Source organism: Artemia sp. Qi Xiang Cuo, chromosome 11 (assembly GCF_049724085.1).
Source record: "Artemia sp. Qi Xiang Cuo chromosome 11, ASM4972408v1, whole genome shotgun sequence".
Lineage (NCBI taxonomy): Eukaryota > Metazoa > Arthropoda > Branchiopoda > Anostraca > Artemiidae > Artemia > Artemia sp. Qi Xiang Cuo.
Window position 1 is genome coordinate 30,550,876 of NC_142804.1, and position 25,518 is coordinate 30,576,393.

At 36.6% G+C, this 25,518-nt stretch overlaps 1 protein-coding gene across 6 annotated transcripts in view; it reads left to right on the plus strand.

Moving 5' to 3' along the window:
• The window catches only part of Slbp (Stem-loop binding protein), a 64,750-nt gene that overhangs the window by 29,949 nt on the left and 9,283 nt on the right, over positions 1-25,518 (plus strand). For all 6 annotated transcript variants that reach the window (XM_089097170.1, XM_089097169.1, XM_089097171.1 and 3 more), the window contains exons 2-4: positions 2,595-2,755; positions 16,192-16,291; positions 23,472-23,615. In XM_089097170.1, coding sequence (XP_088953296.1) covers positions 2,677-2,755; positions 16,192-16,291; positions 23,472-23,615 — 323 coding nt within the window. In that variant the 5' untranslated portion in view covers positions 2,595-2,676. The remainder of the gene's footprint in view (positions 1-2,594; positions 2,756-16,191; positions 16,292-23,471; positions 23,616-25,518) is intronic.

Here is a 25,518-nt window from a genome sequence, read left to right on the forward strand (position 1 = left end):
TTCCCTGCAAATACGTCTACGACTTTTTCGTGGCAGACATCAATGTCTCTATGGATGGCGAGCAGGGCTATATCGCTCAGCCTTTCTTGTCCCGTTGAATTTCTCAGTCAGGTTTTTTAACCTTCTAAGTGTTGAGAAGCTTCTTTCCGGAGTAGCAGTACTGACAGGCAACGTTGCAAGAACAGTCAATAGAAGAGAAATATTTCGAAAAAGGTGGAGTCACATTCGTGAAGAGAAGATACACCATAAGAAGGCCTTTCTGTGATAAAAAGTTTTTCACATTTGCTGCGCCAAAGCTCATACCTCTTGCTTCAAGCAGTCTGGCTCGGGAAGAATATCACCATATTGCCACTCTGATATACTCTATCATAGATTGTATCAGTCTATCATAGATCATATAATCTATAATAGATTATATCAGTCAGCACCCTAGTGCCAACTTAGTAAGGATAAATATTTATGACCATTGTTTCCTGATAGGTGTTATAGGAGGAAAAAGAAGGGCTTATTTGAGCCAAGTTTTCTAATCAGCTTTTAACTTTTGGTGATTATTCTCTAGGTCAAAGGGGTTATGTATTTTTATCAGGAGGTGTAAAAGGGCCCAAAAGTGGACTCAAAAACTCTTTGTCGGTGATAATTACAGTTGTAAGTCTCTAGCCAATTATGACTGTAATTTACAAAAAAAAGCTTGGGGGCATGGGTCCCCTAAGAATGGCCAAAAATGTTTTATCTAGTAGGGTGGAAAAAGATATCCTTAAGTTCTTTGGCAAAGAAGACCCCAATGCATAAGAAATAATAGAAGTAAAAGTATTGGTTTCCCTAATAATGAGGCCCAAAAAAGGCAAAAAAAACATTTCTTCTGAATAGCTTAAAACTTACAACTGTAAATCCCTGGGTCAAGAGGACCCTAATATACAGGGAAAGTTAGTTTGAGGTGCATGTCTTTCAACAGATCAAAATCCGCCAAATACTTTTTTATTGGCTTGAAACTCGTATTAGTATAAGGGGATAGTAGTCCCAATTTTATTTATAGTAGTTTGTTCCGAGTTTGACTTTTCATTTCTGTTATATTAAGTTTATTTTATTCATTCATAGTAATTTCAGTTCTTTTAACTTTAAGTTGTTATATAGCTTTATTTTTGCATGTTTCAAGTTTCAATTTTGCTCTTTACTTTTCTTTGAAGAACATTTCCTGGAACTTATTTTTTAATACCAACAAGAAAACCTTAAGATCTTTGGGAACTCCTTGGGATGTAACCAAAGCTGGAAACTTCGAACATGGTGAGACGGGGATAATATATTTGCTTTTATATGTGTCTATGGTGGCCTAAGACTGATGAGTGTGTAGTAGTAGTATCTATGCAATTAAATGAATTTGAGAAAGGAATTCTAGCAGTTTTATTGTTTTCATTGATTCTTTCATTTTGCTTTTCAACTATCCAATGAACATATGCTACCAGAAATGAATTTCAGTAGACAGAGAGGGGCTGAGCAAATCCTAGTTAAATCTTAATTCATTTCCTCCCAAAACCCAGGTTAAGTAATATTGTCCACTATAAAATAGGTCTTGCCATAAATGAGTTATGCACTGTCATTCATTACAGCTCAGTGAATGAGTTATTCATTCACTGAATGAATGGATTTATCAACTCAAATCCATACAACACAATAAAAAAGTGAAAATGCACACCAACGAAGAGCAGAGATTATAATTGTGAACCATAACTGAGGGTCTGTTAACCTGAATCTTTTCAAAATCTTCATTAAAAGGAGATCTCCCAAAGATGTTTGTTCATCTCTTTTAAAATAAGACTGAAAATTCATTATCTTGGTTCTAGTCTTATTTCACCATTGTACTCAAGGGGAATACAGTTAAAAATGAATGTGGGAGAGGAAGGAAGAATCACTTAATCAGATTGTTTACTTAATCAAGTGAAAATCTAGTCCAATATCTTTTCTACAGTAACAATATAGCTGCGTACAAAAGGGTGGAAAGGTAATTAGGTTTTTCTGCACTTTTTGCTTTACAATAACTGTTGGCAATATTTTCATATTGCTGACAGTCAGCTATATTTGTTACACCTAGAGCATATGAAACGCAGCATTACCCTTAAGAATGTAAAGGGTCAACCCAAAAAACTTTTGAAGCATCTTTGCAACACAATGCCAGAAAATAAATCTTCACATCAAATAACAGCAACTTTTCAAGAACACTGCAGATACAGCTGCTTCTCTTAAATATTTCTTTCCAAAACTAATGGGACAAGATAACCTGGAAGTTTGATTTGGTCAATCCATAGTCTATGTTTATGTAGTTACTCCTACAACCAAAGGGGAGTGTCTCAGATCGTTCAAGCAGCTCGTTTAGTCTCAAGTGTAAGTTTGTGTAAAGACCTTCATTATTGTGCTAAACAATTATCAGGCAATGACTCATAATAGTAATCTCATATGTTCTTCGGTACTATTGGAGAATTTTTTTTTTTTTTGCTTAAGTGCTCTGGCGGCTTTAGTCTATTACATGTGTGTTCAAGTTGCGTTGTATATTAAATGTTTTTATTATTATTATTATTTTTTTGTAAATACTTCAATTTCAGGCAAATTTTAAACAGAAGTCAGTTCGTGAAGTTACAAATTCAAGAAAAGAGGAGACTTAGAAGATTTTAGGTATCAAGCAAAATGAATGTAGAGGGAGTCAACACACCTGTCAAAGATATGGAGGAAAAACTATCATTAAAAATAGAAGATGAGCTCACTGGTAGGTTATTATGCATTTGGTTGTATTTTTGCTTTTTTTTAATTTACTATTTAATATAATGTTTTGAATTTTTTACTATTATGTTTTGAATTGCATGGTGTCTCTTCCTCTTTTTTTTCTCCTGTTTTGTACCAGACTGCCCAAATCTAAAGGTTTCAATAGAGTCTGTTATTGGGGTTTGTTGAAGAAAATCCATGCACATAGAATTTTTGGCCATCTACTCAAGGCTCTTGAGAGTATTCTAAGCAATTATATTCTGAACATCAATTATGTGCTGAGCTTTCATCATGAGGAACAGGAATGCAATGTCAGGATACTGTCTTTGACATGGAAAAGGCTTTCAGCAGTCTGTATAAGGGCACGTGAAATAAACTTCATACACGGAAATTGTAGTTATCTACTCTAAGCACTCAGGAGTTTTTTAAGCAATCATGTCCCTTGTGTTGCTGTTAACAGGTTTACCTTACAATAAAATCCAGTAAGGGCTGAGGTTTTAATCCCAAGGGCAGTAGGCAGCATCCTGAAGTCCTTGTTTTTTCTGGTATTTATTGACAACATAGGGAACAACCTTTTGAATCCTCACTCTGGACTATTTTGCTTACAATACCATGGTCGTTGTAGCTGTCCATAAACACAAAGACCTTGTCCAAGCTTTCCTTTCCCTAAGAGCAGATTATGGTCTGAGGTCTGGATGGCCAATTTTAACAAATCAAAGATAAACGACCTGTTAGTTGCCCAATAAAAGATCTGGCATACATTTCTCATCAGACCTTTTATGAGACACACAACATGATTGGGTCTAGTCCTCCTGTATAAGAAAGCTATGTGTAATCTGTCAGTTTAAGTAGGTTTTACCATCTAGCTTCATCATCTCTCAGGAATAAAAGCCTATTGCTAAATATAGACGGCTGCTTTTTTGTGTGCTCCCAAAATCCTGTTAGTATAACTTCAGAAGATCTAAGATGCTACTTTAAGGGCAAGATGTAGCACCAATCAGATTCCATGACAACTTCTAAGTAAGAGATTTGGTGAAGCTTCAATGGTAGTCTCTAGAAATACATTCACTGCGCTCTCTTTGGCATTCAGTTCACTTATCTCGACTAGTATTACGAAGGCATACATGCAAACACTCGGCGAGCTTTGACTACATACAATGGAAGATGCTGGACTAAACACCTTAAGAACAGCTTTGTCAGATAGGGCAGTTCCACCTGGAACAGTCTCCCAAGGGATGTCATCCCTTGAAGTCGATGGTTGATTTGTCCAAGTGAAATTCAACAAACACAATCTTAGAAACTACGAAGGTAAGAAGAAATTTTCTTTCGACATAATATTTTCCAAACTTTTAGCTTCCTGGTGCCATGAAAGATGCAGTAAAATAGATCGATAGGGAAACAGGGTTTGGATGAGGTTCTGTTTTATTTCCCAAACTGACAGATTATTGCACTGCATTAAACCCCGCAACCTTCAAACATTACTTTCCTGGTATTTGAGCAACAACCAAAAAATCTCAAAGAATAGGGGAGTTTAAGCGATCCAGTGCGTGTGTAGGAAGGCTCTTATTTGCATCTGTACATCTGCTGCTAATGACAATAATCCCTGCAAATGCAGTGTTGATATGAATCCAAGTGAGGGATTGAATGAGGACTTTTTTTTATAAATTTAATTTTACATGGTTAAATTTTCATGTTTTAATGGCTTATGAAAATATTCTGCATTTATTTGCTAAAAATGTAATGTCGTTTGGCCATTAGCCTGTGCTATACGATTCGTGAAGTAGGCAATTTCAAATACAGTACCCTTAATTATCTGAATGAATACTGACAAAAACCACACTACCTTTCCTTCATAAAAAAAAAAACAAGAGAAGATAACAAGGAAATTTGTAGACAGTGAATACACCCTAAGTGGATATTTTGGCTACATATGCAGCAGTCATCATCAGCGAAATACAGTACAAAACAAATGAAAAGAAAACAAACTTACTCATAATATCTCATTGATTAAAAAAATTCTAAAACTAAAATCATAAAATGAATTTCGAAAGAGTCCCAGCTACCTCACCTCACATAGGTTGAGCCAAAACTGACAAAAAAGAGTTTTTCATTTATGCTACGTGAATTGATTAAAATTGGAAAAAATTCCTTTGTGTACTATTTGCCCTTTGTGCTGCTAATCTTGTAGGCCTTTTGGAAACTGGCTCATTTTGATCAACCCTAATTTATTTAGTCTGTTTTAAATCATTGTTTATAATTAATTTTTTGTACATAGGGCTGAGTGTCTACTCGCGCTGGTCTATATTTAGAGATGTATTATTATTTAAATTTTGTTTGATTTCAATTGCTTCTCGGACAGTTTGTTTGATTTCTAGATCGTTTCTAATTAGAATTGTATCGTCCAATAGTATAGAACGATTGGAGTTATCCAAAACGTGGTTGCTTAAAGCTAAATTAAAAGATGTTGAACTATTATCAGAATTTAATGCTTTTACTTTACTTTCTTTGTGCTGCTGTAACCGTGTTCCTAAGTCATGGTAAGCTCTACCGACGTAATAATTTCCACAAATACACAGTATTTGAGATACCCCTTTGACGACTAGCTCGGGTTTTATCCTTACCAGAATTAAGAAGATTCATAACAGTTTACTTGCTTTTGAAAACAACAGATAACTTGTGTTTTTAAACAAACTTTTTTCAGTTTGGAGTATTTTTTTGAATGTAAGGGAGGTATAGCGTGTTTCTGGGTTTATTCAAATAATCTATAGCTTTAAGACTTAAGGCTTTAATAGAATGTCTATGTAATCGCTGATTTGAATAAACCCACAAACACGGTTTACCTCATTTATATTTATGAAAATTTCTTCAAAAATGAAACAGATTTATTTAAAAAACAATTGACCTGTTCTCAAAAATGGTTTTAGTTAAAAAATTTCTAAAATCGCTAGGTACTTCCCCTTGTTCCAAAATCATATTCATAGTCCTAAGTAATGTATTTCCAATTTCACTACCACCATATTTCAAAAAACTTATTCACCACACTATGATCACTTGAGGCATTTTTTTTTTATTCTTTGAGTAATGTCTCTAATTCTTCCTCGCAAAATTAATTCTCCTTCACTTCTAAATGATCACCAACCTTTTCATTCTTTTCTATATCATATCCTGTAACTCTATCTTGTTTAAACACATTCTCAAAATGTTCTACGCATCTCTCTTTAACTTTTTCTTTATCACCAATTGAGGCCTGTTCCTATCTTTAACTGGGAAAAGCCCAAATTGACTAGTCCCTCTCAATTTTTTAACATTCCAGTAGAATATTCAACTATTATTCTGTCTGGCTGCGTCTTCCAGATTATCGGCAATTTTATTAATGGCATCCTCTCCACACCTCCTTAATTCATATTTTAATGCTTTCTCTACTTTCCTTAAATATTCTTATTCTCATATGACCAATCATTCAAATACTTCATGTACAAACCTCTCCACTTTTCTAAAACTTACAACGTTTTCACTAATATTCCAAGCTCTGTTTCTAACTTTCCTTGCTAAGACACCATCTGCTACCTCACAAACTATTCTCCTAAAATTATTCCATCCATCTTCTACATTGTAAAATTTAGATTTTCCAGCTTAATATTCAACTGCTGTTTGAAAGCTCCTCTCGAAGTCCCATCCTAAAATCTACCAACGTCATAGCTTCCTGGAAGGTAGTTACCCTTCCTAAACTTTAGCTTTAGATTAACCGTAGACACTACCAGATGGTGATGTTTACTTTTAACAGCAATAACAGTACTCCTATATGCTCTACTATCTTCTCTCAACCCTACCACTCTCGGTTTATAATAACATAATCAATAAGGTTGGCCGCCTTAGCATCATTTGGGTACCATTTTAATTTGTGGGTCATTTTATGGCCAAACACTGTATTGGTTGTAACTAGTTTGTTGTAGCTACAAAATTGCATCAGTCTGTAACTGTTGCTATTTTCCTTTACTATACCAAGTTTACCTAGGTTAAGATACCATCTATTCCTATTCCTACCCACCTGGGTATTAAAGTCCCCTAATGAAAATACCATATTTCTACCTGGAGTTCTGCCTATTTGTTCCTGTAGCTGTAAGTAAAATTTGTCTGAGTCACTACTGTCTCCATCAGTCGGTTCTACAGAGGCAAATACTACTATGACTGATGCCTTGCACCTCTTGAGTCGTAAAATAAGCAACTAGCGTTCTATTATTATTACCTTCCCGGCCTAAGAATTCTATTTCACCTAATTTCATGTTTCCTATCACTGAGATATGAGTTTCTGAAACCCCTAACAAGTCTAGTTCAAAACGTCTGAACTCGTCAGTCAAAAACTCCATACGATAGGGGTTTTTTCGTATTGCAACGCTCTAAGATGAAACTTTCTTATTATCTGAATCATTGAAATTGTTATGGCCTCAGAAAAAGCGACGGGCTCCCCCAGTGCAGTTCAGGGACTAATACATCTTTTGAAGCCTACACCAAGCGTTTAAATCAGCTTAGAACTGGACAGCAAGAAGTCCCTGGGACCTCGAGTTGAATGGAGGCGTTGCGCAATCCTGGGCTCATCTTGGCCACAAAAATGGTTTTCCATGCTTGACGCTGCTCTTCTATTAAAAAGAGTTGACGTTTCGCACTATTAATCTCAAGTTTATTACCTCTGACTAAGCATGGGCACTGTCCAGGTTTTTTTTTTAAGAAACAAAAAAAAAAAGGGTTTTAAATAAACAAAACAGATAAGGAAAAAACAAGAGGCCTGTTTCTGTTTCTGTTTTTATGGTAAAAACAGAAAACAGCTGTTTTTTTTTCAACGCTTAGACCTTCAAGAAAAATAAGAGTAAGTGATATTTTTGTTTTATTATGATAAAGTTAATAATATGATCATTCATTTGATTCTTAGAACTTATCACTCAAAAACAGGCGCTTTTCCAGCGTCTTTGACATTGTGCGGGCCATTTGCTTCCTCGTGAAATAACCAGCGATTGAAAATGCCGATTCGCTTGGCACACTGGTTGATGTTACGCTCAGATGCTGTATAGCGATGCTTGCCAGCTCCGGAAATATTACATGGTTTTGATTCCAGAAAATGAATGGGTCGCCAATCTGAAAAAATTAACTTTTAGTAAACGGAAATGCATAGGGGAGGTCGGGGTTGAACTGGACGTGGGTTGAACCGAACACCCTCTATTACTCAGACCCATGGGCGCCCATAAGCTGAATTCCAGGGGGGGCAAACCTCATCTAATTGGCACTCTTAATGCTATATAATAGAAATCTCAGAACAGAGATATAAAAATAAGCCAGTACAATGTTCCAGGGGGGGGGGGGGGGGGGGCCCCCCCTGCCCCCCTCCCATAGGGGCGCCCATGCTCAGACCCCATTTGGTGAAAAACTCTAAAATAATTTCTAAGAATGCCATTTTACTTCATGTCCAAGGGATAAATTACTAGTTTGGTTGATGGATCCTTTCAAAAGTTAAAATGCAAAAACTGTTTTAGGTAGGTCAAAATTGGCACCTTGCACATTGTTGTGCTAAGCTGTAAGTATAATACCAGGAATTTTTCTGCTTGTTTCTCTAAATTTTTTGTCATTCTAGAATTGTAAAAAGCTGCGCTATATACCTTTTCTTTAATGCTATTTGTCCAGTGGCTTTCTTAGTCAGATTGTGAGAGGGGGGGTAATCCAGATTTGTTTTTTAGTTGAACCTGGCGGTGTCCGGTTCTACCCTACATGAGCAAGAGTAGATGATTGTTTCATTTCTTTCCACTAACCTGCAAGCTCAATTTGCAAGGATAACCCCAGAACAATTAGGCCTTTCCCGCTACTGAGAAATATTCACACAAGCTCTCGTAAACGCCGCAAAAGAGGCAGAACCAGGATACTCACTGACACTCAAGAAAAGGAAGAAATTGGGTGAGAAAAGCATGGAAAGGGAGAGAAAAAAACAACCTAAGGAGACGCCCATTCATTTAATGAATCATTACATCTTTGTGAAGAACACAATACTGATGATCTGCTGTTCATTCTCTATCCTTTGTCAGTAAGAGATTACGTCCTTCTCATGTCCCAGCTTAAGAAGTCAAACCGCTGCCATGTCGGTTTAATGCAGGAGATTGCAGACGGTGAAGCTACGATTAGTTTCATGTGCAAGAAGAGCAAAAGGTTTGTCTTCCCCGAGGCAGAAGATGTTGCAAGTGTGGATTTTTCTGATATTCTCCAAAGTCCGCCAAAACCTTTTTCCCGTGGAGAAATCAGTAGAGTGCCTCAAAGCTTTCACTAAAAATTTGATTTTTCACAACACAAAATGTCTAAATCAAGCAAGCGTATAATTTTGCAATTTTTTATAACTGTATTCAAAGTAAAAAAAAAAAAAAAAAAATATATTTATGGACGAATTTACTGTTTGTACAGGACCACCGGTAGATTTTGGGCTTTTTTTTAGCTTGTCCGGTTCAAGCCTTAGCGTGTCCAAATTATAAATGTAGATTCTTGGAAAATTTGAAGAACAAAAGATCTGAAAAAAAATCTCAAGCATTCCTTATTCTGAGAGGTATCTAGAGAACATCGGATTTCGGTTATCCATTTATTAACAAATGGGATGTTTGGGATCGGAAAATTTTTTCCAGTTCAACCCCGACCTCCTCTATTAGTTAGTTGATACATTTCGACAATAACTAATTTTTGTCATCAATTTGCACAGTCAACTCAAAATCACTAGCATTTAGCAAAGGCCTTAGTTGTTTTGGGGGAGGCGGGCTGTCTTCTACCTGCAAACCATTATTCCCCCTCCCCCCGATGCTGATATTCGGAAGCCGTTTTAAACAAAAGTATGAAAGAAGAAAAATGCAAGGAAAAAATACACTTCTTAATACTAATCAAAATTTTTTTCTCAAGAGACAAATTGTGTGTAAGAGACAAATTAGAAGAAAAATACACGTTTTCATGTTGGTTCACACATTTTAGTGGTGCTTTGTACCAGATATTACTGTTCTAAGCCATTTGCCAGATTCATTCTTATCTTAACCAAATAAATAAAACGAAATTTCTCAAAATTCTAAATTTCGACTAAACTTAGAGCTGTAGCTACACAATAGTATTTTAAGTGTTTTCTTCTCCAAAATAGGTTTCAAAAGCGATGCAAATATAGAAAAAATTGCACTTTCTGATCAAAATTTTTTTAATTTTTTGGGCTGAAAATTCTTCTTCGAAACCATTTACTTGCTCTATTATAGAAATTAACCAAAAAAACTTTTTGCACAAAATAAGTTTTTCAAAAAAAAGTAAAGAACTCTATTAAACCAAAAATGAAAAAAAATAGAATCAAACAATCTACCAAGCATACAACTACCACAAATCAGTATCAATAAATAGATGAAACCCAAAACAAACAGAAATTAAAATTAGCCAAACTCAAAACGAGCAGAAATTAATCTGAGTAGGATTCTAAACCCTATGCTTTCTAAAACACAGAATATAATTGGTACTTTACTGAAAAAAATTCAAATGAATTTACTGAAAAAAATGTGCAATGTCACTTTAATATACATATGCTGATATTTATTTCTTAAAATCTTAATTAATTTTTCATTTCACAAAGTTATAAGTGAAAACACTTAAAAGAATTTTTTTCAGTAAAGTACAAATTATATTCTGGCTTTTAGAAAGCATAGGGTTTAGAACCCCACTCAGATTAATTTCTTCTACTTTCACTACTTTCATCATCCTCTTCCACTTCCACTACTTTCATCTTTCACTACTTTCATCATCCTCTTCCACAGACACTGCATCAGTGTCGTCGGATTCTCTAGCAAACTTATCTCCATTTCAAGAATTTTCAGACTCAGAATCCGAAAGGCTATCTGAATCATTTTCATCAGTTAGCTCAACATCTTCGACTTCTTCAGAGGATTCCAAGCAATCTTGTTCAGGGATATCATCGGCTAAGTTTCGATTGGACCAAAATCCAAGAGCGCGTGCAACAGATAAATGAAGACAATGTGCAAAACATGAAGCTCGGGAGATTGCTCCTAGCCTGTAGGCTTTGACAACATTGCTCCCAGAATCAGTAACAACACGGAAAATCTTGTCTGTCAATGAAAACTTTCTGATTGCAACTTGGACTGCCGAAAGAACGTTGGTAGCTGTATGAGAGTGCTTAAGCCTCTTGAAATGTAAAATACAATGGTGCAACTTCCACTCATTTTTATCTTCTTTGGGTAATGGACAGTAATACCTATATAGCCAGCCCCTTTTGCAGACCAGCAGTCAAAAGTTAAGCTAACCTGAGTGGCACACCTTAAAGCAGCCTTCAGCTTAACTTATTTTTTTCTGGCAGCAACATTCATGTGACGATGGATGGTTCTCCTGGATGGTGCTTTCAAGCCTCCAGTTATTTTTGAAATAAGCTGTTTCATACCTGGTTTATCAAACACAGATAGTGGCAATTTGTCCTTAAATACTGTTTTGCAGCAGAGCTTCTTCAGAGCAACTTGTTTTGATTGGTCTAAAATAAGGAATGATCGTATATCTTCTCTTCTTGTTCCAGATTTCATTGATCCATTGGGCTCTGGGCCATTTTCTTTACTATTTGAAGCTTTATTTGGGGAAAGAGGCTGACTTGGGGTATTTGATCGAGTTAAGTTGGATTTTTTGTTTGCTGCAGGAGTGGCAGATACTTTATCTTTGTGCACATCAATCGTGTGCTTCCTTCTAATATGACATATAAATGTCGTAGCGGACCCTCATGTAGCCTTTAGAAACTTTTTACAGAAGTTGCACCTGATACTGTCTTTACTTTCTTTTTTCCGTAGGGTGCCCAGAGAGGCAACTTCGAAATTTAACGGGGAACATCGAACTCGTCATCAGATGATTTCCTAAAACAAAGGTGGATTTTAGGATTTTTCACAAAATTAGAATCGCCTTTTCAGTAGCCTACCATTTCGAAAATTGGACCAGCGTCCCAAAATCTGACCTCTTTAAACTCAGTGGCATAGAAAGGAGGCAATCAGCCCCTGAGTTGCTTAGTTGGCACATTGTGTACAAAAATTCTTTGTAATTAAAATTAAAATTGCATTTCCCAACTACTGGTTCCTTAAAAACTTAGAGCCTTGCAGCATAATATGAGTTTTTAAGGGTATCTTTTCATAATAGGAATTTAAGATGTAAGTATAAGAAATAATGTAATACTTAAGGATATATTTCTAAAATTTCTGGTGCTGTTTGGCAGTGACAGGTAGTATATTTATAATCTATAAAGCCATAGTCTTTGCTACTAGCCTCCGACTGAAGCACAAGTTGGTTGAGTACCACATTGCGCGAAGAGCCCTCGCTCTTTACGCAAGAGTCTTAAAGTTCCTTAGAAATGCTGCTCATTTAAATTGAATGAACTTTTTGTCTAAGCTGTCCCTCTTAAAGTATTGCGACAAAAAGTCAAACTGTAGCGTAAAGAATGAGGGTTGTGAAAGGGCAGCACCCCTCATATTTGGAATAATTTATATTCGTTTCAAGTTTAAATGTTGCTCCTTACTTTCAATTGAAAAAACTTGTTTTTTTAATTCAGTTTCTGACCGTTTTTTTAGATCATGCAAGAAAATCCACCCCCCCCCCTTGGTTGAAAATGTCCCCTAAAGCTCCTCCCCACAGAACATCCCCCCTTCCCCCAAAAAAATAAATCTGTACCCCCCCCCCCAAGAACAATAATACATCTAAAAATGGGCAAATTGCGCAACTATAGCCCTTTCTGCAGGGGCTGTGAGGATGCATGCTATTCTGAAAGACATAGTTATTGGACCTTTTAACCGTGTTCAGTACAATGGCAATCTAAAAATTATGATGAAATAATTCTGAGACAAAAAGGGCTTGGGAGAGGCGCTAGTTCCCCTCCCAATTTTTTTGGTCACTTAAAAAGGAAACTAGAATTTTCGGTTCTGCTCGAATGAGCCCATCTCCCGGTCTTCAAGGCACATTCATTCAATACGATCATCCTTGGAAAAAAAAAAATCTGTTATCTTTCTTCTTGCAAAGAAAAACAAATTCGACATTTTTGTAGAGAGGAGCTTACAACCTCTGCAGTACAGTTTTCTGATATGCTAAATCTAATGGTGGGATTTTTGTTAAGATCGCTTGACTTTTTGGGGTATTTCCGCCTTTTTCAAAAATCAGGCAATTTTTCTAGGCTCGTAACTTGATAGGTAGCATTAAACTTAATGAATTTTATATACTTGGGATGAGCATAAATATCAATATTCCTTTTTTCTAGTTTCGGCTACTATTAGCCCGAATTGCTCCTTATTTAGAGTTCGCTACCACGAACTGTTTGATAGAAACTACAAAAAATATCACGGATATTTCTATACTTCGCATATGATAAAACAAAGTTAAGTGAAAAAGACAAACAAGAATTAATTTGAAATAACGTTAAAGGAAACTGTTTGAAAGAAAAGTAAAGGGTAATGCAGTTTTGAACGAATGAGGACAAAACAATTACAACTACAACTAAAGCGAGGAAAAACTACTATGAATGAATAAATTACACCTAGGACGAAGATAAATTATTAAATACTCAAGTAAAACGAAAAGTAATTACTATTAAACCTAAAGGTACTTTATTAGTAGTCGGGCAACACGCGAGAAGTGAAGTTTGGTTAATGCTAATGAAATAAGAAATAAAACAAAGTATGACAAAAATATAATAGTTTAGAAACAAATTTGGGCTATATATTTGTACATTAGGGGAGTGGGGGTAAAGCATATCGATACTTGTTAAGAATCCAGAAAATACACGAGAAGTGAAGTTTTGTTAATGCTAATGAAATAAGACAAAATAGGATGAAAATATAATAGTTATTTGGGCTATATATTTGCAAATTATGGAGGGGGGGGGGTAAAGCATAGCATATATTAAATACGTAAGCTAACCTAGGTACCTTTTTAGTTTTAGTTCCCCTAAACCCCCAAAAACTAAAGTTTAAATATAGTTCCTGTAGTGAGAAACCCTTTGTTTCCTTTTGTTTATACAGCGTCTCATATGAGACACCGGATAATGCCTATCTGATGTTCAATACAATTCTCGCGTATTTTCTGGATTCTTAACAAGTACCAGGATATCATATATTTAATACGTAACCTAACCTAGGTATCTTTTTTGGTCCCTTTAACCCCCCAAAAATAAAGTTTAAATCTTTGTCACAGAGTGAGCAATAACTCACTATGCAGCGTAAACCTGTTTTTCAATGGTATCTTTGACATTCTATAGGCGGTTCTTCTCGGCTGTTGCCCGACTACTAATAAAGTACCAACCTAAAACACACCTTATTAAAATTTACACTCGGGACGAGCCTGATCCGGATAGAAATTCTCATAAAGGGTTAAGGTGGCTAATTTTTCAAAACACTCTGACAATAGATTGACAATTCAACATTACCTGCAAACTGGAATCACTATATTTTCATATCAAAATATCTTTTGCCTCTTTAAATGACACCATAAATCGCGCCCCAAAAAAGTGCCTTGGTTTCCGGCAGGACCAATAACAAGTGCAAATTTCGAGATAGCCTGTCCGTTTTTCTTGGTCGAAAATCCTTAACTGGAAATTTGCGGTCTCTCATCTTGAAAACCGAGAATAATCACATAGGTTTTGCTTTTAAGTGTTTTAGGGATCGAGCCTCAAACATGACTGAGACACAAGGGCCGTTCTTTTACTCATCTTTGTGCTAAGATCTTACATCTTTTGACAAAGAACGCTTAAAAGTGAAATCTTAGCACTAAGATCTTACATCTTATAGCCTTCTTTTGCAAACGTCTTTCATCATTCACTCTTATCAGCGGTCTAAGAACAATGATGAGTACAACATCAAAGTTCTCTCATCATTGTTCTATATGGCAGAAAGATTGCGTCTTTCAAACTCTTTGCTAATATCAGTGAGCTGTAAGATCTTAGAACAAGGATGAGTTAAAAGAACGGTAATCTGTGCAGAAAGATGAGAGATCTTTGAAGTAAGACCTTAGTGCAAATGAACGGGCCTATAATATAACGATGATACCGGTCTTATAACCCCGATTTTCAGCAAAGAAACATGTTTCCTGCTCTCCACTCTTGATATCTTTCAAGCTATTGTAAATAGTGTATTCCATGTTTATTAGTCGCTTTTTATAAAAAGGTTTTTTTTACTATAAAAACGAGCTAAACTTAATTTTAGACATTCAGGTTATCACGTTTCCAGAGATTTATAAGAATCATAACAGTTAATTCAAGCTAGTCCTATGCGTAAGTGAAATAAAATCAAACGAAAATAATTGTTGAAACTAATAATTTGACTGATATAGGAGAATGTTCACTGCTCTTAAAACAATTCCACCATCAAGTTTTAATTTTAATATAAAGAAAATCGTATCTTCGATCTATGTTTATTTTGGAAATGTACCCATTCTTTGGACTTTTGCCAGTTATTGATTGAGGACAAAGAACATTTTCTTATTGGTATAAATAGTTTAGCTTTTTCTTTGTAAGAGTTTCCAGACATGTCTAAGTTACCGTAAAATTTTATGCATTTGCTGAGTTTCATAATAAAGAGATGATTTAATGCTGTATGTGTTGTTTAAAGTACAAGGCCGGATTGATATTTTTTAAGTAGTTGAAATTGTTTTGTTGCTTGAACCTACAAGTTTTTGATAAGGTAGCAACTATTGCTTGGCTTTAAAAATTAAAATGTCTCAGCTACTAACAAAAGTAGACTAATGCTCAACTGTACCTCCTTAAGTCCTTTTCATTAATTCTTTAAACTAGACATCTAAATTTATTTCTTTAGACAGATGGGAAAATGCCAGGTCTCCAAGTAAAAATTTATTTCCGAAGGGGGGTAAGTTTGGCAAAACATTGGAAAATTAGCAAAATTAAAAAAAAAGTTAGTGGGGAAATATGTGCATTTCGTGTGGGTTCAATGCTGAAGAAGCCCCCGCATACCTGCTTGTATGCAATTGTGTGTAAAATGGTAGAATGCTGGCTGAATTAAAAAGAAATACCAATAGTGACAAAGTAGACAGAGTTCAACAAAGATAAACTATCATCGTAAACTGGGTGAATACCCTTTTAGATATTCAGGAATCCACAGCGTCTTTAAAGGTGATATCAGTGATATCTAGATCATTTTAGACAATCGTGATATAGGTAGATTAAAAATATATACATAAAAAATGCTTCTATCTGTGAATAGCCGATTTTTTTAAGAAAAGGAGAATGTGGGTTTAAGAAAAGAGTAGATGAAGTAAAAAATTAAGTATTTTGGTTCATTGACCATCTCTAATGTCAATAAGAGATGGTTATCCTTAAAGCTCATTCTTAAGTAACATCTCTTTAAATTTAGTGATATTTTTTGCGTATATCAGCGACCCATTACTAGATTCATCTTTTTACAGACTCGAAACCCAAGGATAATAATGATTCCTGGTATGAGTTATCACTTCATGATGACGATGGGTTCAATCTCACTGATGACACGGAATCACTTAAAACCAGGTAGTTTTAAATTGTTTTCCTTACCAATCTTCAGTTGCCTTTCACTTGTGCCAATATTAGAAGACATGTGTTAGGTCGTTGCCGAAAATTACACTCTTTAGCATGCCACCACTCAGAATTTATTTTTATTTATTAATCATAAATGTCTGTGAATTTGTTTTCTGAACAGATGCAATTTGTCACAATTTAAATGGTGGAATTTGACTAAAAATATTTTTAGTTCCCTACTATTTCGAATTTTTTGTTTCAGGTAAATGCAAAGTCTGATTCAGTCCCTTTTTGCATTATATAATTTGTTCCATGTATTGTAAACCAGTTTTTATCTGACATAGAAAAATAAATTACTGTATCAAGATCGATCAATTAATATCTGGACCCTCTATTTCAAGCAACTTGGGAAACAGTTCAAAACTGAATGGCTCTTATTTTTTTTTTTTTTTTTTTTTTTTTTTTTTTTTTATTGTTATTGCTTGATAGCCTAGGCAATAAATTTAATTAGTGCAATGAATTGCAGCTAGCAGATTGTAGAAATTTCATTGAAACTAGAAATCGATTTTAACTCGTTTAAAACCAAAAAGAAGAGCCGTGTGATCCAGGGATCAAGGCTAATCTTAACTTGCAACCAAGGGAAAGTGCATATTACAACACGAATAAAAATTAGAACACTTGGATTTAAACCAGTATGGCTCGGTAAAAACAAAGAAATTTGGGTTCGTCTGTGTACTATTTGATGGACTTTAATTCAAGGCCTAATGATTTGGATTTGGGAGGCTGTGAATCGTTGTGATCCGTTGTATAAAAAAAAACAACCAACTAGCTTGATATCAGACGCTTATTTAAAAACCCAAGGAATGCTCCTATGGTTCGAGTGCCAACAATATAAAACTGGAAATAGAATGTCAGTCAGAAAGATTAGGCTTTGGGCTGTCTAACGATTGATGGCAATCAGCATGCTCCTTCACCTGGAAATGAAGCTCTGCAATGTTAGTGGATAAAACATTTTTTTGCCTTGTGAACGCGAGGACTTTGAAATAAGAACCAATATGTAATTTTAAGAAGCTTGGTTGCAGAGGAATGGAGATTCTTCAAGTTTGCATAATGTTTATGGGGATCATGCTCTGAAGAAAACTTGTATTTATGAGTGGATTGAAAGAATTGGAGATGGTTGGGAAGCTGCTAAAGATAAAGGGGTTGTAGGAGCCTAGTTGAAGAAAATGGTAGATTAACAGTTCATTAAGTAGCTCAGATTATGGGTTTATCGGTTGACTCAGCTCTTTCAATTCTGCAGGACGGTTTAGGTCTCAGCAAGCTTTCGGCGCGATGGGTCTTAAGATCCTGAAACAAAACAGCACTGAAAATAATTGCTGCGACGCTGATCATCTGGTCCAATCGAATTCAAATCTGAAAGGTATGTCAGCAAGATAATGGGAATCTTTTTCTGGGACTCAGAAGGAGCTGCAGTTGAAAAATGTCACCGGGGCCTGTTATGTAGAAGTTTTGAAAAATTGAGAGCAGAATTAGCTAAAAAGCGTCCAAGAAAGGTCTGTTGTGAAATTCTCTTTGGTTCCGGCAACAACAAATTCCTTTTAAAACTAACATTTTAGCGCTACAGAACTGCACGAAAAAGAATTAGTCTATTTTGTGGTTTATGGAAACAAAAGTGAATTACTTTTGAGAAGTATTTCCATATAGCATAGAAAACATTAGAGCATCAACGTGTTTAACCATTCAAGCCCACAAAGCTATAGAAAACAGAGAAGAAAGCTTGTATTGACAACTATGAAAGTATATTAATGTATTCCATTTTCGTATACCTATTTGTGTATAGAAAATCGTTTTTAACTCTCGGTAAGCTGAAATACTTTATTTGAAGGTTTCTGAAATTACGCACGACAGTGCATAATTGCGCATCTGCTATTAGGGAGGAGGGTTAGTGAATCTTTCTGTGGGGAGGGTGTTGCCTGGACCTTCAAAAAAACGCATTTTTATGCCCAAATTTCTAATTTTTAGTGAGCATTCAGGTAAGTGTAAAAGGAGGTAATAGAAGAATCCCCCCCTCCCCCAGTCTTCGTTTATTCTAAAAAATATGTCTGGGCTAAGTCTGTAAAATGAGTGAAGTAAAAGAGTAACCCTTGTCAATAGAAACAGTAGCTCTGATTGCAAAATGTATATCACGAAATCTGCTATTTCTGCTGACTCTATAAGTGTGTAAAACTCATTAATTGGAAATTTACTCTTCAAAGCTATTAGTATAGAAATATCTGCATATTTTAAGGAAAAGGGTGTTACCACTCTTCCCCCTGATATTTAGGGTAACCCTAGATATGGTATTAAAACGAATAGAACTTAGGTTTAAAAAATAGGCATTTACATAGACATATTATTGACATACTTGAGATAGCATTAAAACTGAGTTGAGCTATTAGAACTAACTGTCTTGCACCCAAAATGCTTTCTATAAAGCATTATAAAGTTTAAGCGTAAAAGGAAGGCGGGGAAGGTATAGGGAGGTAGCCCACCGGCGGATCTAGAGGAAAATCTTGGGGGGGCCGCGCCGGACACAGGGCGCCAAAAACTGATTATACAGGACTAATTTGATAGCTCTTTATTTATATGAAAACACTGCCAAATATGCTCATAAAGGTAAAACGTAGCAAAAGAAAATAAAAACAGTACCACACTACACAACTAAACTCAATCGGCGAGCTTTTCTGAGAGCGAACATATCGATAGCATCGTCTGTTTTCGGCAGTTCGTCTCTGTAAGTCTGCATGAGTAGTAGAGCCTCCAACCTCTCTTCAGTCATCGTGCTTCGTATTGATGAACATGTCCTGTCAACCTTTAAAAACATTCGTTCTGCTTCACAGGTTGACACAGGAAGTGTCGCAAGAATTGTCAACAATGCGAAGATGTTGGGAAATACATTTTCCTGACAACTGTTCAGCGCTGAAATAGCTGTTTTCGGTTTTTGCACGGTTTCCTTAGACCAATACTTGTTCCAAATCTCGAACTCGGTTTTAACGTCTATCTCCGTACCCACGAGCAGCTCCTTGTACTTTTCGTACCCTGGCTGAACGTCCTCCCAGCGTTTGCCATTAACCACAGCCGGGATCAAAGCTGAAAGTTTTGCAGCATTCGTAAAATGGCAGCTGAACCGCTCCGTAAAATCAAGCAGCATGGCGTCCAGGGCTGGAATAAATGCCGCCATCCTATAATGACTTTCTGGATCCATCTTGGGTACCCCTGCCCGGTATTTAGAACGTGAAGCTATGCGTGGCTGCGTTACCTTGATGGTAGCATCAATCTTTTCGGCCATTTTCAGAAGATCTTCGTAAAGCATCCTGAATTTGGTTTCGGCATGTGATCGCATATCTTCCAGCATTGCCTTCACGCTGCTAATGAGGGACGAGGCTCTCACGAGGTCACCATCCTTCTGTTGTAGTGACCCGGCCAAAGGTTTCATGATCGACGAAAACGAATTCAGGCAAACCAGTCCTACGAGTGTATCTGATTTTTCAATGCAGGATCGTAATGCATAAGCTCTGCTACTTGCCTCTCGATCGTGCCATCCTTCCATCTCCTGCAGAGCAGAAACGATCGACGGAAGGGAGTCCCAAAACCTGCTGATTGCTTCGTGTCTCTCTACAAATCTCGTGGTACAAAGACTGACGAGTGTCTCTGTTTTAGCTTTGTCCGCGATAAGATGCTTTTTTAGAAGTCTTGTTCTCTTGGCACTTGAGCTGAAGTGAGAAATTGTGTCTCGAACAACGTCTTGGGCATTGCGCAGAATGGGAACTGAAACTATCTTTGAACATGAGAGATTTGTGGCATGGCTCACACAGTGGAAGTAATCTGCCAGTTCACACTGGCGTTTAACTTCAGCAGCAGCACCATTTGTCAAGCTTGCTATGCTAGCAGCTTTGTCGTATCCTTGACCAACGCACTTTGACAAATCCAGATTTGACTTCCTGACCTCACTCAACAGCAGCTTCCCGAGGCTCTTGCCGTCCAGCTTCTCTTCGATGCTTCTACCGTCGTCACTTTCCTCATCTCCAGCGAGTCTTGACAGGGTTTGAAAGGCATCGACAACTGCTAAAGGATCTTCTCGAATCACGTATCCCTGCTCGGTTTTACACACATAACGACAAACAATGACCATCAGCTCCCTGGTCTGCCTGTCTGTTGACTCGTCCGCAAGAAGACACCAAACCGTTGCTTTGTTTGCTTTTCTCACTACTTCGGTTTTTATCATTTCCCCAATTGTTCCAATCAGTTCATTCTGGATCTGTTTACTCGTATATTTGGCGTTGCTCGGTGCATTTTCAAGTAAATTTTTAAGTTGCGAGTCTCCACTCTGAATCCGATACCGAAGTAGGTGGCGGAAATTCCCGTCGTTTACTGCTGTAATGACATCAGAGTCTTGCATATCAAGTTTTCCATCATCACGGTGGCCACGAAGGGGGATATTCTGTGCCCCGCAAAGCTTGACAGTTTCAACAACGCTTCTCAAGAGTGCACGGTTCTGCTGTATTTGCTTGACCCTTTCACAGTCCAGAGCATTCCTGATATCTTGATCTTGACTACCGCGCTGAAACGTTGTTAGCAGCGCGGCAGCTTTTTCCTGGCAGTGTTTGTGAAACTGTGCTTCAGCATGGTTTGTCAGCGCACCATCTTTCCTGGTAAGTTTCGAATAGTCTTTTAGCGGTTTCAAGACCAACTTTCCCATTTTTTGCCCTCCACCGCCTCCAGATAAAGCCGACCATCCTCCTCCGCTTTCGTTGGTCCTCATCAAAACACAAACACTGCACCAAAGGCCTTCGTGGTCTGGATGACGACTCACTGCGAGCCAAGGATACCGGGCAAGATGTTCGGTATTCAAGCGACGCTTGACTTCGCCACCTTTTCTCTTTTGTGTCGAGACTGGAAGATCAGATTGGTTCTTCGGCTTCCACCTTTCGTTCATAAAAAACATAATTTCGCCAGAAGACAACTGATTTCGCTCTTTCAGCGCTACTGCAATACCAAAGTCATTCGACGGCGTGAAGTCAGTTTCAGGCGAAAAAATAGCGCTTTGATTCTGCTACGGGTGCGGGGACTGTGAAATCAGTGGTGGGCTATGTACCACCAAGGTTTGAGTACTGCTTCTTGATCCTTCAGTCAGCTGATCAGTGTGTGTCGTTTCGCCGAAGTTTGTTATGAAGGCCGTCTGTGAAGTGGACGGAGTTGTTGGTGACAGTTCGTTCTCCTGGCTGAATGCGTTTTTGTGCATTCCGACCGTCGACTCAGAGTGGGCATCAGAAGTTGCCGTCGTCTCAACATCTAACAAAAAAAGTTTCTCTTTTAAAGTTTGCTCAAGACATTTATTGTAAACGTATATACACTTTGTATAATGGCTTGCTTTAGTAGATTTAACTCTCAACATGGTGAAGGCAGAATTGGAACTAAATTTGAAAATAAACTGAATCAGCAACATTAACTTTAAACTCCCCCAACAATCTTGAACTTTCATACCCCAAAACTATTTCTAGGAAACCCGGACTTTAAAATAAAATACCACCCTAAACATCACTAATTTAATTTGCAACCCCAAGAACCGATCCCCGACATATGCTAACAAATATTTTTCAAGAGCTGAAACCCGAAACAATTATCACCGAAGTTTACAAGGCTAAAGAGAGAGCTTTAACTGCAAGAATTTGAAAGATAATTTCAGAGCTGACACTGTGTGTCGGTAAAAATACTGCTTTAAGCCAATATCATAACCGTCAGGCGAGACGAGTGGGCTGGTAAAAATCAGGTCAAACGCTTCGGACAAATTGCATACGAAGAACACTGTACAAGAGGGACCGTATGCAATATGTAACAACAAAAGCAGCTGGTACGCGATGAAGCTTGACGAATCAGCCTTATCAGGAAAGCTATCCGACAATGGGCTAAAGCTAGAAATTAGAAGTGTTGATACCCACTTTAAACGACACTCCTTCCTTATTGTTCTATCTTTAAAAGCTTACCTTTAATCTGATCTTTCTTGGCAAAATAATCAGAGATGTCCCTCGATCCTTTACGGCTTTCCGCCATCATTCTTTGTTTCTTTCTCTGTTCTATATTCAAGCCCTGATTTTTTTTTCCGATCCATTTTAAATGCGTTTCCGTCTAACTGGTCTAACACACGGAGCAAAAATACTCCGAAGGCAGTGGCAGGGTCGCTCGCGCCTAGCCTCCCGCCGGTTGGATCTAACCACCCACGCAACTCCCCAAAGACATGCGTTTCTCGTAAGCATTCACAAAATGTTTTGCTCGTTTAGCACGTCCCAAAAATAAACCCAATAATCATGATTCGTGCAGTGTCGGATTTGAACTTTAGATAATGTGATAAAAAGAAAGTAAAAAATGACGGCGTATCCAATTTTTTTTTTTAGCGTCGGCCTTAGTTGAATCATTCACAAAAATGGGTCGTTTGCACGATGGATGAGAGGGCGCCAGAAAATCTTGGGGGGCCCAGGGCCCCCCCCCCCCCTGGATCCGCCGCTGAGGTAGCCCACCTCATACAGGATAGTATTTGTTCGTTTTGAACTTTTGTTGGAAAAACCTTTGTATTTAATTAAACACAACGATTTGAACAAAATATACCGTTGCTAGTTCGAATCTTTACTTAATCAATCTGTGAGTTGTAAAGGTCCTTGGAAGTTTTTTTTTTTATTCTTGTTTTCTCTCTAGAAATGATTTTTCAGTTTTTCCCTCCCTTGTAAAATGTGTTTTCTTTGTTATGCATTGTAAATGCCAATTGTATTGTCTTGTGAGTTACCATGTCTCAATTGGGTTGTTTCAATGTGTTTAGCTCAATCATGACTGACATCCCTTATCTCGTATATCTCATGCTAAAAAGAACGAGAGGTTTTCCATTTCGTGTTGGATACGATGACCTTTCCCACTTTGTTTTTTTTTTTTTTTTTTTTTTTTCTATCTTTCCTTTAGATGCCTTAAAGTGTGTCTCTATTTGACAAGTTCTTACACTTTTGGAAGATTTTTGAATAGCAACAGAAGTTTACACTTGAAAATCAAATTAACTTATTGATATACTCCGAAATTACAGAAACTGCCCAGTCGAGAAATACTTATCATTCCCTTATTGCGCAATATTATATGCTGTGTCTAATTATTTTTTTTTATTATTTTTTAGATCATCCAGTGTCTGCTCTAGTAAGCGATTTTCATCCAACTATGAAAAGGAAACGGATCATACTATTATCAAACGACGCCAAAAACAAATTGACTATGGTAAAAATACGTTGGGTTATCATCGATACAAGATTCTTGTCCCCAAGTAAGTTCATGGCAAACAATCTATTAATCCACAGAGAACGTACACTTGGTTCCTCCTGCATTTGAACATTGTTTCCAAAATATTTTTCATTAGTCAGCCATCCAATCTTAATTAGAGTTTTTTTTTTTTGCTATCAACTCGTTATGAGGATTACGAAAGAGTGGGTGGGGAGGGTGGAGTCGAACTAAAGTGTAATGCTTGGTTTTTCTGATGAACTTTCAAAGGGACCACCAAAGTTTATGTGTATCTAGAATTAATGCTAAAGGTTCCAAACTCGGTAGCACTACAATTGAATGAATCAGCAATGCCTAGTGAACATACCACTCTACTTAAGAAGCTCCTTCGAATTTTTCTTATGAATTCTCGGCGTTTTAGATCAAAACTGTTGAAAAAATTAATATTCAATAAGTATTGACACAAACGAAAAAAATGCAATGCATTTTACAATTCGATAAATAAAAGTTCAAATAGGGATAAAATCCTTTTAATAGACATTGCTGATGATAATGGTGATAGAAATTCACAAAAATACCAGATATTTTGGTCACATAAACAGTGATCAGTAGTAAAACTAAACTAAAACAATTTAAAACAAAAGTTTATATACTAAATCTAACAAAACGGCATATTGTTCAAATCTCTAACTCTTTTCAAAGCAAAGGCGGAAGTTATTCTATTTGACCTTCTCGTATTTGATTCATTAGCGTCCAGTGAAATACAATTTATACAAAGGTCAACTACATTGGGTGAATTGGACTTTACTCTGTCAGAAATTAATAAATTATAATAGATAGAATTCAGCCCATATTCACCTGTATTCCGATTCAAAGCAATAATCTTGAATAAGATTTTCTTTATTCAAGAGTTTCACGAAAATTTTGCTATAAACCCCGATCCCTAGAAATCAAAGAGACATTCTCGAAAAAAATAAAATAGTCTGTAAAATTAAAAATATGTTCTGAAAGGGCTAAAGTAAATTCTTCAGACTTAGAATCTTGCTTTAAAGCTGAAGAAATTGAATTTTTGGGTTTTAATAATCTCATTTCCAAACTTTGGTTAGTACGTCCTACATACGAGTTTCCGCAAGCACATTGGATCTGATGTTACCCAAATGAAGTTAGATTATTCCCAGGATTTAGAAAACTACCCAAAGTATTATTACTCTTTAAAGCCACCCTTAGACCATTGCTTTGTAAAATTCTTTTAAGTTTTTCACTTAGCCCGGATACATATGGTAAGGAACAAAAAACATCCTTCTCCCGAGTTGTCTCCAAGACTTCCTTAGAAATCTCTAGAAACCTTTTTCTTCTTTTTGAAAAAGTCTGGTTAATTAACCATTCTGGATACATGTTGCTTATTAGTATTTTTCTTAGAAAAGACAACTCCTCCTCAACAAATTTTGGAGAGCAAATACTAAAGATCCGATCAGTTAAAGAAATGATCAAACCAATTTTTACTTGGCGAGCGTGACCGGAATTATAAGACAAAAATCTATTGTTATTTGTCGGTTTTCTGTAAATTTTAAAATCCAGACTACTTTGCTTTTTCAAAAGAAGAACATCAAGGAAAGGAAGTCTCACATTCTCTTCTAATTCAACAGTAAACTTTAAATCACCCCCCCCCCCCAACAATTAAGATGTTCCAAAAATCCTTTCAATTCCTCCTCCCCATAATCCCCTACTGAAATAAGGAAGAAAAGTTTGAACGGAGCTCACATGTCTAGTCTTTTAATCATGTTATTAAGTATAAAAATTAAAAAAGAGCTTAAACAGTGAGACATGAACATTCATTGGAAAATTTGGTGTAAAAAAAGGTTGGTATAAGTAACTTCTGTTTTTTTCACCAAACAGGAAAAAATCACTTCAATCATGAATTTTGCCTTTCCAGATAAAGATTAGTAAAA